Source organism: Corapipo altera, unplaced genomic scaffold, assembly GCF_003945725.1.
Source record: "Corapipo altera isolate COAL_440 unplaced genomic scaffold, ASM394572v1 58, whole genome shotgun sequence".
NCBI classification, from domain to species: Eukaryota; Metazoa; Chordata; class Aves; order Passeriformes; family Pipridae; genus Corapipo; species Corapipo altera.
In genome coordinates, this window is record NW_020884898.1 from 4,007,559 (window position 1) to 4,027,809 (window position 20,251).

At 41.9% G+C, this 20,251-nt stretch overlaps 2 protein-coding genes and 1 long non-coding RNA gene across 3 annotated transcripts in view; 2 read left to right on the forward strand and 1 right to left on the reverse strand.

Moving 5' to 3' along the window:
* Window positions 1–82: 82 nt before the first annotated feature.
* Window positions 83–5,474, forward strand: MIS18A (MIS18 kinetochore protein A). The gene is made up of 5 exons (XM_027648795.1): window positions 83–349; window positions 466–532; window positions 1,689–1,811; window positions 2,869–2,962; window positions 3,661–5,474. Exons 1-5 carry the CDS (start codon window positions 127–129, stop codon window positions 3,739–3,741), a joined length of 588 nt encoding a protein of 195 aa, XP_027504596.1. The 5' UTR covers window positions 83–126; the 3' UTR covers window positions 3,742–5,474.
* Window positions 5,475–5,623: 149 nt separating this feature from the next.
* LOC113949784 lies at window positions 5,624–8,549 on the forward strand. The gene is made up of 2 exons (XR_003528564.1): window positions 5,624–6,083; window positions 8,351–8,549. It is a non-coding gene; the product is annotated as an uncharacterized LOC113949784 (long non-coding RNA).
* A 1,894-nt stretch (window positions 8,550–10,443) lies between these two features.
* BACH1 (BTB domain and CNC homolog 1) overlaps window positions 10,444–20,251 on the reverse strand; it is a 17,010-nt gene continuing 7,202 nt past the window's right edge. The window contains exons 3-4 of the mRNA XM_027648645.1: window positions 19,096–19,302; window positions 10,444–13,761 (exon numbers count right to left, since the gene is read on the reverse strand). Coding sequence (XP_027504446.1) covers window positions 13,300–13,761; window positions 19,096–19,302 — 669 coding nt within the window. The 3' untranslated portion in view covers window positions 10,444–13,299. The remainder of the gene's footprint in view (window positions 13,762–19,095; window positions 19,303–20,251) is intronic.

Consider the following 20,251-nt stretch of genomic DNA (forward strand, 5'->3'; position numbering starts at 1 on the left):
GGGGGCGGATCCTTCGCGGTGGGCCCGGGCTCCCCGGGCCGCGTCACTGCCGCTTCCTCGGCGGGCGATTTGAAGGCGATGAGGGGCGTCACTGCCGCTTCCTCCGCGCGGGGCGGTCCCAAGGCCATGGCGGGCGCCCTGTTCCCGCCGTCGGAGCTGGAGTGCTCCATGTCGCTGCTGGAGGTGAGCGCCGGGAGCGCGGAGCAGCCGAAGCAGTGGGGGGCGGGCGCGGAGGGCTTGGACAGCGAGCCGCCCATGGTGTTCCTGTGCGCCGGCTGCAAGCGGCCGGTGGGCGACACGCTGAGCTGGGTGTCCAACGACGAGAAGGGCGGCTGCATCCTGCTGCGCAGTGAGTCCCGGCCCCGCCGCCATGGCGGGTCCCCTCCCCGCGGGTCCCCTCCCCGCGGGTCGCCTCCCCGCGGGTCCCCTCCCCTCATCCCTCCCTTTCTCCCTTCCCCTGTGCAGGTGCGACCGCCAGCGTCTCGGTGGACCACAAGCGGAAGCTCTCCAACCTGCCCGACGAGGGCGGATGGTGAGACGGTGTGGGGGGGTCCCCGCCTGGGCACTGCCCTCCCTGTCCTGGGGGAACCGGGAGCTCCCGGGGAAGGCGCTGAGGACAAGCCCGGTAAAACGGCCCGGCGGGCGGGAGTGCCCGTGTGTCCCCGGGGAGCCCCTGAAACACTTATTTGGGGTGGTCTGTGCAAGGTGCTCGTGGATTAGGTCTGTACAAGGTGCTTATGGACTGAGGGAGAGGGACTTCTCTCAAGGGCGTGTAGTGATAGGACAAGGGAATGGCCTTAAACTGAAAGAAGGCAGATTTAGATTAGACATTAGTATTCAAAAAATCCAGGTATTTGGAAACACATAAATAGCCAGGAGACAGAGAAGCTAACTAAAAAAAAAAAAAAAATCAACTTTTATTCGAATAAAAGGGAGAGTTCACTGAACAAACCTCAGTGAGGTCATTCAACTTGGTAGGGGACTCAGCCTCTGTTTTATCCTATCTCACCCAGAATGCAAATCCCTCCCTGTTTCTCCATGGGCTGAGATACTCCAGGGTTACAGGCTCCCCTCCCTTTTCAGTGTACAATTTATCAAACTATACCTTTCATGTGGAGTTTTCACATACTTCAAAGCTGGAGGAGGGTTACTTATTCCTTGCAGCTGATTGATTCTCTTGTTCCTAAGAAAACTACACAGATCAAAGGCTGCATAACCAGTAACTTTCTACTCTCTTACTAAACCAATTATGACTATTAGAAGTTTTGCAAGAACACTCTGTTTATTCCTCATATTAGGAAGAAATTCTTCCCTGTGAGGTTGGTGAGGCCCTGGGACAAGTTGCCCAGAGAAGCTGTGGCTGCCCCATCCCTGGAAGTGTCCAAGGCCAGGCTAGAGAGGGTTTGTAGGAATCTGATCTAGTGGAAGGTGTCCCTGCTGTGGCAGGGGGTGGGAGTGGATGAGCTTTAAGATCCCTTCCATCCCAAACCCTTCTGCCATTCAGTGGTTTTTGCCGAGGTCAGCCAGCCTAAGGAGCCAGTGGGAATGCAGGCTGAAAGATGAGTGCCCATAATTACACTGTGTAAAGCTCTAAAAAACTGTAATGCATGAATTTTTTTGGAACAGGGATGGAGAGAGGTGCTTCCTTTTATCTTCTCCTGAATAAATGTTACATGTCTTACTTACAGCGTGGTAGAAACCTTGTTCTGCTCTGGCTGCTCCAGGAGACTTGGAAACATCTACAAGTGCACCCCAAAGCATCTCGACTACAAGAGGGGTTTGTTCTCTTTCAGCGTTGATTCTATTGAAAGGTACATGCAGAATGTTTATGGGGAAGCCTGACAAATCCATTTCACTCACCTGGCATCTCACTGAGGGGTGCTGCTGTTGTGTCTGTGGCATATCCAGATACAGCTGTTTGTGCTGCTCTGTTCCACAGTGATTTTCTGTATTACTGCTGTTGGCATCATAATGCTCAAGAATGAGAAACATCACCTGTGTAAGACAAATCCTAGAAAAAAATGCAATACCCGGGCTGCCTTTTGTGTAAGAAATTGCATACCAGCCAAGAAAATAACACTAGGTACACAGCACAAGAGGGTTCCTTCTCATTTGATCTGAAGAGAGTTTGTAAAACAAGCCTGCAGTCATGGGTAGCACCAAATAGACCTGCCTGTTAGCTGTTAGAGGTTAGCATTGCCAGCAGGAAACGTGGGCAGAGGGCCTTAGGCACAACTTGGTGTGGGGGTCTAACCTGTACTGGCCAAGTCTGCTCTGTCCTTGCTAAGGTGGGCAAAGTATGTGCTTGAGACTCTCACTTAGCCATCTTAAAAACTGTCTGGAAAATGAAGCTGTGCTTGGGTTTAATTGGTTTATAGCACTTTAAAGTGGTCTTAAAATGTTCTTCAATAACTATATCCTGAACTAAGGCTCCACACCAGAGTTCTTTTATGAATGCATATGCTCTAGTAAACACTGATTTTTTCTGTCTGGGCTAGTTTCAATGTTTCTGTTTTTTTGTTAGGTTCCCATTTATTGTGCTGTATCGATGTGGCTGTTCACCCTCTTACTCTGGACAGTTGTTTCAGGTTTTTTTAATTCATTCCACAGCTCTGATACTTTGTTTTTCCCACGGCAGTAAAATGCTCTGAAGCACTAACCTGGCCACAAACAGGCACTTTCTTAGGCAGTGATGGCTGTGGCTGCTTCTCCCAGCCAGCACTTCTTCATTCTCCATGTCTGTGTAATTTTTTGCTGTATCTTGAAGCCCCAGAACCCATGGCTGTCTTTCGGGGTTCTGGAGCAGCATTACCTTTGGCTTTTTGCCTTCAGAGTGAGAAGCTCATGATCTAAACTGTGGCATTTCAGCTATGTTCTAGGATCCTCAGAAAAGCAAGCTCTTACTGATGAGGAGCCGCTGACTCTTGAAAGTCACGCTGTCTTGCAAGAGGTGCTGGAAAAGGTAAGATTTAACCTTATATCATTCTTTGTTTAAATCACCTCTGCGAAATCTTAATATCCTTCAATAGCTTCTACAAAACAGCTTATTTCATCCAGAGCAATTCTGTGAGTTATAACGTCTGTTGTACTGCTCCATGCCATTAGGATCTTGTGTTATGCCAGATTTTCAGTAACTTTTCCTTTAATTTTCACAGTAACTGGCATTTTCTGTTTATCATTCACAGCGTTAGATTCCTATTTATGTCTCAGGAATTTGATATTTCACTCCTAATTAGTTCTGATTCACTTCTCCAGATCTTCACTTAACTTATAGCCATGTCTCTTTTGCCTTTTGTGCAAATGCTTTTGCTGTAACTTTGTATTGAAATATTACATCATAAATCAAGTTGATGTTTTACTCTACTGAAAACTTGTGACTGCAGGTAGGGAAGGCTGGGAGCAAATAGCATAAGGAAGTTGACTGTGGAAGGTGATGGTTGTCCAGCAAAAGGCGAGCGTGTGGCTCTGGCGCCAAGGCTGGAAAAAGTTACGGAGCGAACGTTAGAGTCAAGTGAGCTTTCGAACTGTGAAAGTAACCGAAGTAAAATCAAATAGGATTGGTAATGTGAGATCAGATTTGAGCCCTGTCTGTCACCTACACTTGCTCTTAGTATTGTGAAATTCCGTTTGTAACCGTCCCTCTCCCTGGTTGTTTTGCAGTCACACACTATATTAAAAGCTCTGGAGGCAAGACTGACAGCTATTGAGTCGTGGGTGGCTCCTCTGCCCAAGAAAGTCTGAAAGAAATTACATGTTTGACTGCTGAAGACGGGAGAAAGTGAAACTTGTCCTTGTAATCCTCTGGGATCAGTGGAAACATTGGAAAAGCTGTCAGAGAGCTGAAAGACATGAGTGGCTCGTGCTGTAGTGGAACAGTGCTGAGTAAGCATCCTAGCCAACCTCTTCTTTCTCTTAAAAGGATACCCCAGATAGAAATAGATTTTTTTTTTTTCTTAAGCAAGACTTGTGATAAATCAATCTGTAGACTTCTGGTTTAATGTAAATATTTATTTAATTTTTTCTCTCTGAAAGCAAAGAATTTATCTCTTGACTTCCCTGATATTCAATATCTACTGAACTGGGTGTGCATTTTCCTAAACCAATGCAAAACCTCCCTGTGATGCTGTGATGTCTGAAGGAACAACATTAAGTCACTTTTGCCTGTCTTGTCTCCACAGCCTTTGCTCAACTCATGCTCAGAGACAGGAATGGGCCAAAAACTGTGGTTTTGTGGTTTGTTAGTTTCATGGGTTTTTTTTTTTTACAAGTTCAAAGCTAAAATGTGACATCAATAAAGGCTTTAAAAGCATTAGATAAAATGGCTTTTCCATGCTATAATGCTCCAGTTTTGAAGCTTTACGCTTAACTGTAAATATTACTTATATTTAAGAATTTCATGTTTGCTTACTAAACTTTTGAAAAGCTTTTAGTACGTTCTTACTTTGAATTCACATATAGAGAAAACGCTGCTACACTTTCTCTAAGAGAATTTCTTTTAATTTAGTGAGAAAATAAGATATTTTGGCAAAAGGTTTTACAGGGGTGGCATAACCAAGGCATAAGTATTTCACCAAGCCACCCAGCACAAAGGCTCAGTTCACAAAAGCGTCCACCACAAAACAATCAGTACACCATCTTAGTAGAACACAACTCATTGGTTTTAAGTTACCCACAAGAGAAAGAAAAGACTAAAGGAAGAAAACGAAGTAAAGAAACAGAGAGGAGAGAGGAAGGAGAGAAAAATAGTTACTGCCACGATCTGATGGCTCTCATGGCGGCAGCCAAAAGAGAAGAGCTCTCGTAGGGTCTCGTGCTCCCACATTTATATAGTTTGGTCCTGCCTCCCAGGGGGGATATCCAGTCACTGACCACTCCGTGCCTTCCAGGCCAGAGTGAGGGGTGTGTAGCCAGTCACAGGCTCCAGGGGTGTGGTGTGGGTGGGCTACCAGGCAGGTCTGCCTTGGCTGATAGCCCGGCCACATGGCTCTTGGAGCTGCCCTGTGTGCTCCGTGGGCTCAGCCATCCGTGTTGGCTGCAGGCCTTACCCTGTGCCTTGTGGCTCTGCCATGTGCTCTCTGTGGGCAGGCCTTGCCATGTACCTGCAGGCCCAGCCACACACTTAAGGCCAGTTGACTCTGACCCACATGAATATATAATTCAGTGAGATTTGAACTCAGTATCTCACAACTGCAGTATCGAAAGTCAGATGTTTTACAGCTTCAAGGGGAGGAAACCAAACCAGGCTGTTGGCAGCACTCCTTTAAGCAAAACTTGGTATATATTTGAACCATTAATTCAAAATGCTAACTAGGAACACATGCCAGCAATTTTTTTTGCTTTAATGCAGATATTTCAGTTATTTGTCTTTGGTCTTCTGTGCATTTGACTAATTGTCAGCGTTTCTTGTACAGTATGAGTGTTCCACCTAATGTTTTTCAATAAAAGCAAGCAGCTGTAGTCTAAAGCAAGAATAATTTCAAAAAGTGAGGGTGTTTTTATTACCCAACACTACTTAATTTTACTATTGTGAGGTTTTATGTTTTCTTCAAAAACTCTGAATTCATTTCCCCATTCTGCCCCACTGGCAGGCACTGTTTCTCTTAAAAAAGCTTCCACCCTACACCTTCATGGTATATTTTGAAGTGGTGCTCAAGTTTGGCTTGTAGTGATGAGTCTCGTATTCTTTTATGCTTAGGTAACTAAAAGATTTCGTTACTACCTGCTAGAGGAGCTTGTGTTACTCCAGTGTAATTTTTGAGGCAATTTCTGCTCTTACAAGTTTTTAAATGCTGGTTAACAGCAACATTCCTTATCCTGGATGCCTGAAGAGAGCCATGGCCTGCCCTTTAATTGAAGGTTGGTTGGTGGTAGAGGTGAGAGGTTGAATAACCGAACATTTATCAAGCTGGAGGTGGGGGCTAAGTGGGTTCTTGTCTTTGTTCAATTGTGAGATATGTGGCAACCTCCATTGGCTTGGTCTGTTCTTTTGGTTTGGCCATATCCTGAGTCACCATGGTATCAGGTGTTTTACTCTCGTCTTTCCCTTTTCCCTGGAAGTTCTGCACCATGCCGAGCAGCTTCTGGTAGGCAGTAACAAAGCTCCACGTGCAACTGTGAGCTGCCCCTCCATGGGTCTACCAAAACCTTTCTCCTTCACAGATTTCATGATTTTCATGGGGTTTAGGAGTTGTTCAAGGGTGAACTTCCATGTTGGAACAATTTTCTAAGAACTTACCCATATCTTCCCACAGCCCATGCCACTTGAGGTTTCCCACCCCTGGGGTGGGCTTCTGGATGCATCCTTGACAATTCCTGGCCCTATCTTCATATATTAGTAGGCCATAATGGCACAAACTTGCACGCAAAGCCCAAAGGGCAAGACATCTCTGGCATCTAAAGAGGATTTAAACTTCCCAGAAGCAACTGTAGTGGACTAAAAGGGGAAATGGATGACGGGTTGGGAAAACATACCCCCCTGTGTTTCTCAACAAGGATTGGTGCCATTATCCTTAAATCCGTGGAGGAAACAGCTTAGGCTAGAGCCTTGAGGACATACTCCAGATGAGACTCATAGGTGGTGAATTTGCAGTGTCATAAACCCAACATATGAACTCGAAAGCAGTTATCACCACTTGGGTCTTATCATTCAAGCTGAAGAAAACAGCCAAGCTGCACAGGCCTCTGGGCATGGTTATGTGCCAAAGAGAAGCTGCTAACTCAGGCAGCATGGGGCCTAGGGGCTCCGAAATCGAGACACAGATGGATTACACAAGAGTTGTTATCCCTTTTTCACCTTTCCGGTCGTCGAGCCCCACGTTGGGCCCCAATAAACATCTCAGTTTAACAAGACAGAAACGTTAGCTAAGGAGGGCAAGACAGGAGAAAAACCAAGCTCCTCCTTCTGAGTAATTATAACTTTGAAATTAAGAGGCTCCAGTCGAGAAGGTGCGGAAAAGAAAATAACAGCTCTTTTCTAAAGAATATGCATATATATATAGGTAACACCACAAAACAAGCAGCAGCCCCGTAACCAAACTCCCACCCAAAACAAGGAGCTGCTTTTCGCCCCTCGGCGCAGTCACAGCCGCGCCCAGCAGGGGGCGCTGTCGGGTCCCGGAGGTGCCGGTTTTTGGGGAACCAGGGAGCGGTTCCCACTTCCAGCCGAGCCCCAAAGGGCGGATCTCAGCCGCGGCAGCTGGGCTGGGACCCCAGGGCGAGCCCCCCACAGGGACTATCTGACTGTATGGCAGAGTGGGGGCGGCTGAAGCCCTTCCCCAGGCAGCGCCAGCCCCGGGCAGTCCGCGCCGCGCCCGGGGCTCTGGAGGCGGCAGCCGGCAAGGGACGGAGGTGCCGGTCCGTCCAGGGAAAAGCGGGGAGAGCGAGTGACAAAGGGGAGCTCCTTTGGTCCTCAGCAGCTCCGAGGAGGCGTCCAGGCAGTGGGCAGAGGCGAAACCGGGACCTCCCTCGGGGCTTGAAGTAGTCAAAAACTACCCAGCCCAAAAGATGAACCCCCAAACTAAGCACCTCCCAGTCAAAAACTGCCAGCCCCTATTTCCCTTCTGGCTGCTGCTGCTTCAGCTAAAGTTACACAGTAAAAATCTACCTTCCTCCTCTGTCTCGGGCAGAGGAAAGCAAGAATCCTGCTTCTTGCAGAGAAAAGTCATCAGTGTTTCAAGGGGACGATCCAAGCCAGGCGACCAATGAAGCCTGAACTTACCCCACCCCAGACAGGCTGTTGGTGTGGAACATTCACCAGGAGTTAAAAAAAACCCCAAACAAACCAACAAACCAACCAAACAAAAAAAACCCCCAAAACCCCTATAACAGAGTACCTAGAATTTCGCAATTAGAAGGAGCAGGTCACGGAAAGCTTTCTCTCTTGGCACACTTCTCTTTTTTGGGCTGTACCTGGAAACTGCTCAGATTTGGTCTGGGCTGTGAGACTGAGAGTGTGGATGGTAGGAATAGGTGAGAAGTGCATTGCAGCCATGAGTTTGGTATAGTTCTCTGCTTTCTGGGAAAGAGTAAAATCAGCTGCGTTTTCCTTCTTGGACATTTGGCATAGGCTCAGCTGCTGGACTCTTTATGGTTAGCAAGTGAGATCTGTGAGAGTGAAGAGAAGATGACAGTTCATCTGTGGGAGAAGGAAAGAACTGTCATTTTCTACCAGGAGACCACCAATGCAATGTGGTTCCACCTCCAAAATGGATTATTTCTAGGGATTTCTCCCAGAAAAAATGTGCCAGGACAGTATGGTTAATACCTGCCATGCACAGCCTATTATCTGCCCCTGAAACACTGGCCCTACGCACTTTACTTCCTATGGGAAAGAACTGTTATTTCTTTTCAGGAGACCACCACCGAAATTTTGAGTCCACCTCCAAAACTGAATACATCCAAGGATTGCTTCCAGACAAAAGGAAAGACACTTCTCCGACAGCAGCCAGAACCTGGGAAGGGCTCTACCTAACCACAGGAGACACCATACCTTAGACAAACCATAATGATGAATTCTAGAAATAAAAGCATATGGTTTCCAACATATCTCATCTGAAATGCAACCCATTTCAGCTTGTGATTACTGAGTACCAAGAATGCCTGACAGGAGAGCAATTCCTGAGCAAGGAGCAAAACACAAATAATGTTTTTGTTAGGTGAGGCTTTCATCATCCCCTCACCCTGTGTGCCTTCTCTGCTGTCTACTAAAAAGCATGGGCCACTCTCTTGTTCAGTAGAGGTAATAAGGTCCTTTTTATTATTCCTGTTATTGGTTTTGGTAAAAAAAAACACAGAAACAAACCCAAAGGTGGCTGGGTTAAGCATCGTTAAGACATTCACCTTCCCCATCAACTGAGTTTGGACTTACAGGTTCATCAGCTTTTTGGGATGACACCTGGACATACACAAATTAAAGTTTTCTGGGTTTATGGGTGAGCAGGACTCATTTATTTCAGAGACCAGAGGAGTCTGAAAGTTTTATGTAACTCTTAGCACTCCTAGATTCACACACCATCTGTGTGAAAAATGGACCTGCCCAGTGTACAAGTGTCAGTGATATTCCCCAAACTTCCATGATCCACTATTAACCCAGATCTGGGGAGTCTGTGATTTCTGCTGCCTTTTATCCCTGTACCTGTCCCCTGCTTTTTACCATATTATTCATAACTACTTTGTTATGAATGCCTTTTTTTATGAAAAAGCCTTTATTATTTTCACATAGTTTCCAGTTGGTTATCCTGTATTCAAGTGAATGTAATAAATATATGTAACTAAGGTAAATACAAGTAATTAAAATTACAATGAGCAATTATGTAATTATACCAACAGTATTGTAACATCTGCATTTAAACAGATGCCTCACATGCTGATTCAATACACCATTTATCACTGCTACCTAAAAGTATCTAGTATGCCTCTATGACTTTAATGGATCCTTTACTAAAGCAAATCAAGTGCCACCTTTAACAAGAGTCAGAGTGACAGGAATGAAAACTCAGAATCAGTAAGGGCTACTCACTGAAAATCTTTCTTGTTTCCTAGATCATTACCTGAAAAAGTCCCAAATGCTGACAGGCTTACATGACATGGATCTTCTGATTTATTACCACTGGGCTCAGAAAAAAACCTGCAATATGATTGAGAACTTTATCATCACCAAATGCATTTAAACAAAATCATGCCAGTTCACCCAAGAGCTTGAGACTTATGGCCTTCATCAAGTTAATAAAGTCGAATATATATTTTGATTAGTAAGCATTTTGTTTCTTCCCATGTCTCTCCCATTCATCTCCTCCTCTTTCACAGTAAATACAAAATAGTAGATTGTAAAAACTATGTGACCTTGTTAAAGTATCATACCAAATTCTTACTAGACTATTATCATATATCAAGAAAGCCTTAAATGTTATTTCTGAAGTTAACAAAATATACTGACTTACTTGTATTGTAATATTATTCTCATTCATTACTTATTTGATAATTTTTACTTTTTATTTTAGATTCTGACTTTCTTGACTTCGCTCTTCATATGAAACAGTAGGTTTTCCACATGACAAATCTGATCATCAGTAGGATGAGAAGAATATTCATGCATTTGGGAATATTAAATTAAAAAAAAAAAATCAATAGAGTGAAATATGTATTACTGAGGAAACATCCTAAATAGTTTAGAAGATACCAACCTTTGATACACTTACCTTTCTGGATTATTAAGAAATGTCAACTTCATCTGAAAAACCCTGAGCTAGTATTTTGGGCCTATAAAACTTATAAACTATAGAGAGACTACTTTGCTACCATTTGCAGAAATATTTATGAATAATGCACCAGCAGAGATTTTTCACAGCAGAAGATGTGTACAAAATAGAAAAGCCTTTGTAGAAAGGATAGTGGTTTTTATTGTAGTCTTAGAAAATACTGAATTATGAAAGATACAAAATCAACTGTTGTAATTATCTGTTTATTTTACAATCTGTATGCCATCATACCTTTATGGTTTCAAGATAGTCTGTTCAAAGTATTTTAAAACATGCTTTAGCAAAGTATTTTACAATTTCAAAATCAAATATTTCTTTACTGGAAGAAAAAAATAAAACCAAACTCCAAAAAACATTTTCCTGAGAATTCTGTATCATAAAATTGTCATTCATTCTTAACTTTTGCAAGTTGATGACATAGGCTATAGAAGTCAACATGCAACTTGTAGGTCTACAGTATTAAATAAATATTTTAAAAATTATTTAGATGCAGCTGGTCAGGCGAAACCCTACCCTCACAATCAAGTTCATGACAGGTTTAAAAACACGATGTTAATTTTATCCCAGGTCAACGACAGTCACGATTTCTGCACTGGAATCCCTCCACCATTAGCTGTGTGGAATTCAGACTGTGGCTGATCACCAGAGCGCAGAGGTGGAGCACAAGCCTCTAGTGGATATTCCAGCCTTTAACTTGGTAATCGCTGACCTTGTTTTCCAGCATCTACAGCCAAGTGTGTCAGGGGTTTGGGCCACTGGATAAGCTCCCAGCCAGCCACTGCCTACATATACGCTCCACCCGTTTAGAACAAGCGTTTAGCCCATGGAGTTCCATTTTGAAGTACGTGTACTATGAGGACAATGCCATTGTCCACGTCATTTCAGAGTATCACCAGCTTTAACAGTGACAGTAGTTATGAAAAGTAGAGGGGTTTGGGGCTTTCCATTTTGTTTTTTATTGTTTCTTTTTGGTTTGCTTTTTAAATAAAATGGAGACTTGAGAGCGAAACGCTACCCAGGATGGGTAGGCATGCAAGGGAGGCAAGATTAAATTAACCAGGAATCTACAGACACTGGAAAAAAAAGCCCACAGAGCTTTGTAAGTAATACATATACATGATCAACATACAATCAATGACAGTAATTTAAGAGAATTTCAATTCAATTATCTGAAAGCATATCAGTAGAACTCTCATGACGTCTCCCATGTAGTACTTATTTCTGAATTTCAATTACTGCAAGCACTGTGTTTTATACAAGCTATGCTCCATTAACATAATTTTCCCCTTAAAAGTAACGATATATGATGAAAATCCAAGGATATCACTAGAGATTTCGAATCAACTTTCAATCCCATAGGTGAGGTAGTGTGTAGTCATTTGCATTTTGTGCTGGTTATGAGAAGTCCTGTTTAAATCTGTCAAATTTTAAATTTTTGTTTTAAATAAGCGGTTTAATGTATTTATTAATGCTATGTTACCTATGGGTGGTGGGGAGAGGGGAAAAAAAAAAAAAGTCTTGCCAAGAACAAGTTTTGTCTCACTGCAAGATAAAACTGAAAAGTGGTATTTACAGGGTCCTTTGCTGCCTACTGTACATGCACACAAAGACACAAAGAGCTAATATACATACTGAGGTAGGAAATGAAGAATTCCACTGGCTTGTTCAAGATTCTTCATGTTTTGTAAACCAGCAAAACCAAAGTTTTCTGTGGTGAGGTTCAATACTTAGTTCTGTTGTTAGAATAACATCAAAATAACAAAGCATCATTGGTATACAATACGCATCCACTGCTATGTAAAAATCTAAAAAACGGGGATTGTTTTCAGTAGCTGAATTTCGCCTTCACAAAGTAAATAAAGGAAATATCTCCAGCTCATTTCCTTAATAAACTTTTTATATACCTACACTAATAGCACAAGCCATTGAAAACGTACTACAGGTTTAGCCATAAAGTACGCCAAAGACTAAGATTCTGAAATAGAAATTTACTGGTCCCAGTGATCAGAGAACAAATATATTTGTAACTTTATGCAGTTAGGCACTTAAGTAAAAAATTGTAGTGCCTGAATACCTTAAAAAAAAAAAAAAAATCTGTCCTTAGACTTCCATAATACTTTGATTCCAAATTACCACAAGCAAGCAGAAAGCTTGAAGGTGCTAGGACAGTAAGTCACAATACAGCAGTGAATTTTAACAAGCCTATGGGATTCAGATGCCAGAGGATCCAATGCACACTCATCCAAGAACTGCATCAGTTTCAAACATCTGCCTTTCACAGTTGTTATTCCTCCCACTAAATTTAAGAGAAGAGAGCAGTATGTGGCAGCACCTCTGCCGTTCCAGTTCTCTTAACTCTACACTGGAGAGCTAAGACAAAGGCATATATTCAATAAAAGCCTACTACTATTCAAATTTACTACTACTACTAGCTTACTATTTTTATTCAGTAAAAGTCTAGTCTGGGACAGGGATGGGAACAGCAAGAAGCAATGAGCTGTTCCAGAGCGCACTTGCCAGAATCTCCTCATACTGTCATGTTATCCTAACTCATCTACAAAATAAGCATTTACAAGCTGTATGTGCTTTTTAAGGTTTGTCTACCAGGCAAAAAGAAATCTTAGAAGAATTCTAGGTATAGAAGTTATTGTGCATAAACACCTGTTAGGAGGCTTTCACTGAGATGCGGAGTGGCATTAGTTACTGTGGCATAAGTCAGAGCAAAGGCTGTCCTGTATGTGAATGAAAGCTTTCTCAAAAATAAACACCTGCACATGGAGTTTATACATTCCAACAACTTTCCTGAACCTTCCTTGGCATCACCACACAAGAAAAAGCTTCAAGGCTGACACATATAAATTACTCTCCAGAATTACACAGAGCAAACCCAAAGCTTGCCAAGTAATATAGTGACCACTTATCTGTCAATGTAGTTTCAGAAGATAAAGTTTCATCTTTTTATCACTTAGTAAGCTACTTTCCAATAATGCTCGATCTCACTTTTAGTTGCAATGTTGAGAGGCTGGCAATAGGAACAAGAGATTCACTCATCTGTAGTGCATTTGTCTGTCATCTGCTGACAGAAGTCTGTGATACCACTGCTGTGTCCACACTGTTCCACAAGTAACGTTTCCTCCAATGTTCTTACAGAAACTGGATGCAGTTCTTGTACTTGATCATATGTTGCATCACACACACTTTTGACACACTGATAACAAGAACTCTGCTCATTTGTAGATGTAACACCTGAAAGACCATCTGCTGATTCTACAGACGCTGGTACTGCAGGCTCACTATCAGACGGAGCTGTTTGTTCTCTCTTCGGGAACAAAAGTAAGAGTGGACAATCTGAGGAAGAATATTTTGCAAGTATTTGTATTTGCTCGTGACTCAAGGCTGCTTCCTTACACACCTGCTGGCAAAGTCCAGTCAGATTCTGCTTTGTCTCACCCAGAGTTGACAAAATGTGGTTTCTTTCCTTCAGCAAGTTCTCCTTCTCATTTTGCTGCAAAAAGAAAAACAGCCCTTTAGTCTACATTTTAACATCAAAACTACGGTTTATGTTCCTACCAAAGCTAAAAAAAGAATGTAAATAATCTGGTCTGCTGAAAGAGAAGTAATTTGGCATTAAGGTAAACAGCAGTACAATCAAGTGTGTGTCAAAAGGTCAATCCTAACCCCTATGAGGAAATGGCAAAGGACAGGAAACAAGCAAGGCCATAATGAAGCAGTTGAAAGAAGAGGACAAAGAACCCAAAACCAAACATGTCACAACACATTAATTTTAAATTCTCTATTTAATTAAGAGACAGTTTTGAAGATATACAAAGCTTTAAATAGTTTTTATGTAGTAAATGTTAATCATAGGGACTGTGTGTTACAGCTATTGCTATGTCAATGCACTCCTGGAAAGTTTAATTATTTTCACTCCTTCTATCATCTCCCTTTGCAGGAGAAACTCATACTGCAACCTCTACCTTTTTCTTTTTTTTTTTTTTTTTTTAAGAACTGGTTAATTTTCAGCAGCATTTGGCAAGAGGAGCAGTTGTTACCAGTCCTTTTTGCCTAAAATTATTCAGAAGACAGCTTTGCTAATAAATTTCTACTTGTCAGCATACTGGGAGCAGCTGTTAATCATAGAATATGCTGAGTTGGAAGGGACCCATCGGGATCATTGAGGCCACCTCCTGGACCTACGCAGGACACCCCAAGCAAGAATCACATCACATGCACGAGAGCGCTGGCCAAACGCTCCTTGAGCTCTGTCAGGCTTGGTGCTGTGACCACTTCCCTGAGGAGCCTGTTCCAGTGCCCAACCACCCTCAGGGTGAAAAACCTTTTCCTAATATCCAACCTAAACCTCCCCTGACTCAGCTTCATGCTGTTTTCTTGAGTCCTGTCGCTGATCACAGGAGTGAAGAGATTGATACTTGCCCCACTGCTTCCACTTGTAAGAATTCTGAAGACCACAGTGAGGTCTCCCCTCAGTCTCCTCTTCTCCAGGGTGAACAAGCCAAGTGACCTCAGCTGCTCCTCATAAGGCCTCCCCTCCAGACCCTTCACCATCCTCAGTCTCTCATTCCCCAGTCTATACATGCAACCAGGATTGCCCCATCACAGGTGCAGAATCCAGCACTTGCCCTTGTTAAACTTCATATGGTTGGTGATTGTCCATCTCTCCGTTTTTTTTGAGGCCTCTCTGCAGGGCTTCTGTGCCCTCAAGGGAGTCAACAGCTCCTCCTGATTTAGTTTCATTGGCTAACTTAGTATTCCTTTGAGTCCAGTGTCCAAGTTGTTGATGAAGATGTTGAAGAGAACTGGGCCAAGGATGGAGCCCTGTGGAACCTCACTAGTGACCAGACACCAGTCTGATGTTACCCCATTCACTAGAACTCTTTGTGCCCAACCTGTGAGTCAGCTGCTCACCCATCATGGTTATTCAGATGTATGTTGGGCACTTTGTTCAAAAGGACACTGAGAGACAGCATCAAAAGCTTTGCTAAAATCCCAAAACATTATGTCTACTGGCTTACCTAGATCAACTAGGTGGGTTACCCTGTTGTAGAAGGAAATCAGGTTCGACAAGCAGGACTTTCCCCTCCTGCAGCTGTGTGCTGGCTGTGACTGACGACTGCACTGCCCTCCAGCTGTTTTTCAATACTTTTGAGAATAATCTCTTCCATTCTGTTGCCAAATCTCCTATCTAAAATCACTTTATGTACCTTTTGGGTATGTAGAGGCACTCAACTGTGTATTATGGACTGATGAAATTATCTGGACTGCTGTTTAAAACAAACATCAACATTCAGAAATAGTTATTCCAGTGTAGGTTCCCCACCCCTATGTGAAGTTGTTGACAGATCAATAAATTTAAATATTGTTTTATTTTAGCAGCACTATACTAATACTGCAAAGTAATGTCAGTTTTGAGGTCATAGTAAACTGAGAGCTCTTTTAATTCTTCTGGTGAAGAATGCTTTTAGTTCACACACTTCACTCTGTTCTAATACAAATAATAAGATCTCAATTACGTTTCTTGGATCACTAACTGACATGTCCTTCTCATCTACAGAATCTTCATCCAAGTAGTGCTTCTTGAGCCCAGTTATTGTCTACTCTGTTACTCCTCACAGGTATCCTAATTTTAAAGTTTTGAAGTGAGAATTGCAGTGGGTAACTTTGGAAGGGACCACAGTGGGTCATCTGGTCCAACCTCCCTGCTCAAGCAGGGTCATCCTAGAGCACATTGCACAGGGTAAAGTACAAGGAATCTGAATGTACACAGGTGCTCTGAAAGAGCTGCTTCTAACAAGCCAACATCTGAAGTGGCCCATGTGTGTTCTCAAATACAGAACACTAGTGAACAACAAAAACACAGGGATTCACCTGAAAGGTCAAAAAGCAAAGACTATATGGGGGGGTCAAAAATTACACTGTCAGTACAGAAGATCAACACAAATGATAAAAGATAATTCTCCCAGATAACAGATTCAGTACTGGACAATATTTTTCTTCAATATAAGTAGAACTTAATGTAAGACTTCCAATTTTACAGAATCACTCAGGTGGGGAGGTACCTCAGCAGGTCTGTAGTCTCACCTCCTGCTCAAAACAGTCAGCTCTGATTAAGATCAGGCTGCTCAGGCCTTTGCTTAGTCATGTCACAAAAACCTTGAGGACAGGGCATGCACAACATCTCTGTGTAAACTGCTCCACTGCCTGCCTCTCCCCATGGAAGTGTTTCCTTATATCCAGTTGAAATCTCCCCTTGTTCTCTTGCTGTCGAGTACTACCCCCTGAAAGCTGAAGGTCTTTCATTCACGACAGCTACAATAACCTCAAGAACTTCCCCACAGATATGAGCAGCTGGGTATTAGGTCCCCCCACACCCACCTCTTCTCCATCTCAGTGGCCTTGCTCCTGTTTTTCAATGCACTCCTGGCACTGGGCGAGTTCAAAACTCAGCAAAAGACTCAGTCTTACCCACGCTAAGTATAGGAAAACAATAACTGCCCTCAAACAACTCACTATGCTCCTGTTAACACATCCCAGAACACTGATGGTCTTTTTGACAGCCTGGACATGTTTGCCAACCCATGCTCAGCCTGCTCTCTGCTCAGATCCCAAGGTCCTTTTCAGCAAGGCTACTCTCCAGCTGTCAGTCTCCAGATTCTACTCACTTGGGGAGTTATTCTGTTCCAGATACAGGACTTTCCCAACAAACATACCACAAATACTATCTCCTAATCTGAGAGAAAAAAACTATAAGCAACACCAAATAGAAATTATTATAAGACAACATGCTGTACATACTAGAAGCCAGGATGAGGAATTTCACCAAATAGTATTTCCTAACAGGCTATAGGACAGAGTATTACCTACTTGTCAAAAGGTTTCAAACTGTAATGCTATCAACTATATATCAACTGTACTACTATATATACAGTCTATAAAATTATATATATAAAACTATATATAAACTATAATAATACACCATACTATCCCCTCTTAAAGTCACACTACAGAAGATACCATGAGATTAAAGACTAAAAAGTCTGAAAGATTTGACTGACCCAGAGAAACAGGAACAAAGCAGGAGCCATCAAGCACGAAGCAACCTGGATGTACCACACATCGCTCTTCACAGACGTCTCTCTACTTCCCTCCACTTGGAAATTATGCCTAGACAGATCTTAATGTTTCTGTATTCATGTAGACCTTACATAAGTTTGATGGTGCAACACCCGTTGCCATCAGACATGCTCAACAGCTCCAAAAAAAGATCTTCTCAGGAATTTCTGAAGAAACTTATCTGCACAGTTGGAAAAAAATATGCAACTGGAACACATTTGTGCTTAGTGTGTAATTCCTCTAACTGAGACCTCACCTCACAATTCTCAAAACTCAGCACTCATTACCTAGACCTTGCACAGTGTTATCCATCAAACAGCTGACATTCAGTCTGTTCCAGCCCAGATCCAGAGGAAAGAATATTACCTATAATTATTAGCCACTTAAACAACTATATGTCTAATCTTGCAGATCAACCTTTAATGCCCTGCTCAAGTGTTACAAAATATTGACAGAGTTACATAACAGAAATAACAATATGATGACAAAGCCAGGCAGAAAGTTTTGAAATGTCAGAAATGCAACTTCTCCCTTCAGTCAGAAAAATGCTATTAACACAATCACCTGATTTCCTTCCCTCTCTCAGAGCATCATCTCCATTCAGCACAACAAATGACCTGCTCTGTCAACTCATCAAGGCTAAATTTTAGGCACTGCAGGTCTTCCTTCAAAAAAATCTATCTCCTTCACTGCAGAAATAGGAATACATGTAGTGAAAGATGATGGATCAATTCAGGAAAATACTTTCCATCCCATGGCACTTGGCTCTAATTTGATTTTCCTTTTCACTCTCAAGTCAAGAAAGGTGCAACGTGACTGTGTCTTAGCTGATGCAAATATCAAATTCACATACACTAAGTCTCAAATGTTCCAAGGACAAGACTTAAGAGTACAGTAATCCTAAACAACTGAACTGTTTAGTGCACATGGTATGATCAACCATGAAACTGAAATGAGAGGGTCAGAAACGAAGACTTTTTTCTGAAAAGCCACTCTATTTTCTTGCCATTGCTATTTTGTGGGTAATCCTAACCTCAGATTATCTATATTTCTCTTAAATGACGTATTTATCTTCTTATTGCCTTCTTAAGAAGGAGAAATTGTATTAACAGATGGCAGCAGAGAAATCTGGATGCATTAATTCCTCAGCTACAATTTTGATGCAACTGCTAAAAAGGCAAGCAACTTCCCAAGTTCTTTTGTATCTTCTGCCCTTCTGCAAGCGTCTCATTTTTAAGATTCAAGGCTCAGGAAACAGTTCACCAGCCCATGTTAATATGTTCCAAGAACTGTACTTACACAACTAACAATTGTGTAACTAAACTTGATCATGAGCAACACCATGAGCTGAAGAACAAAAATTGCAAAGCAAGAAAGGGGAGGAGGCAGAAAACAGTCTGGGATAATGGTTTGGGAATCGTTCTGTACAATTAAACAACGGTTTTGGAAACATCATTCACCAAATATTATGCTGTGATGCACTTTTATCTGAATGGAAACAAGTGCACAGAAGGAAAGGTGTGTGTCCTTTAGAGGAAAGCACAGAAAAATAATGAACTGCTATTAAGAAGTTATCTGAGACTGATAAAGTTTTCTAAGCTTGAGTGGAAAAAGTAATAAGCCACCTCACTCTCCAACTACTGCCAGATACCCAGTCAAGATGTTTTGAGAAAGACTCACAACAAAAGCAATGAATATTTATACATACCAGTTTTTCAATTTCAGATTCAAGATTTTGTATGCAGTCAAGCTTTCTCTTGCGACATCGCTGGGCTGCAATTCTATTTTTACTTCGTCTTCGGATATCATGAATACAGTCCAATTGTTCAGGAGTTAATTTATGCATTTTCAGAAATGACTGGAAGTCATTTCTGGAAAGTGAGATAATCCTTTGTGCATTAAATGGAAGTTTTACCTAGAACGTAAGATAGAATTGTTAATCAGAGGTGAAACCTTTTTGATATACACAAACACCAACAAGTCAAATCAAGTTTTCATTTTAAGTATTCTTCACCACAAAACTCATCTTTCTTCCTACACCTCAGAGACAAGAGCAAACTGATGTAGCCATTGGATGATGCAGGTAAACCCCAGGGGTTTCAATTACATGAGTTCAAGTGCAGGTGAAATAGAGTACTTTGCACATTTACACCAGACCTCAAAAGCATGTTTAGAGTAAGAGGAAATGTATCCCTCTGTGCAGCAAATAACTGGGTGATACACTCTAAGAAGTTATGGTTAAGTCAAGCATAAAACAGGTGTCAAGACTCACTGATATAGTCTAAAGTTTCCCCAAAGCTGCTACTAAGACTACATCCTGCATACGTTTTTATACCTATACTTTTTTTTCTGCAGGAAAAGTTCATCTGAAACAGGCATTTCCTTAAAATACAGAAGTCACAATATCTGTCTTATAATTCTTAATGCTAGAGAAGAGAGATAACCAGGCTCTTGCTGCTGTTGTATACCTGACCTACAAAAGCATTTGAGACCAGAAAATGTTGATTAATACTGAAAAACATATTTACCTTTACAAAATAACCATCATGTTGGATGCTCATAAAACTAAAGACACTTTATTTTAATCCTTACAATTGAGTATAGTAAGTAGCAGAATATGTCACCTTGCTGTGGTCAAAGATTTGAATTTAGTTTAAAAAGCAGAGAACTGTTTGGCTACCACTGGTGACAAACCACCAAAAAAAGAAAAAAAAAGAAAAACACACAAAGAAAAAAAAGAAAAACACACAAAGAAAAAAAAGAAAAACACAAAAAGAAAAAAAAGAAAAACACACAAAAAAAAAGAAAAACAAAAAGAAAAAAAGAAACACAAAAAGAAAAAAAAGAAACACAAAAAGAAAAAA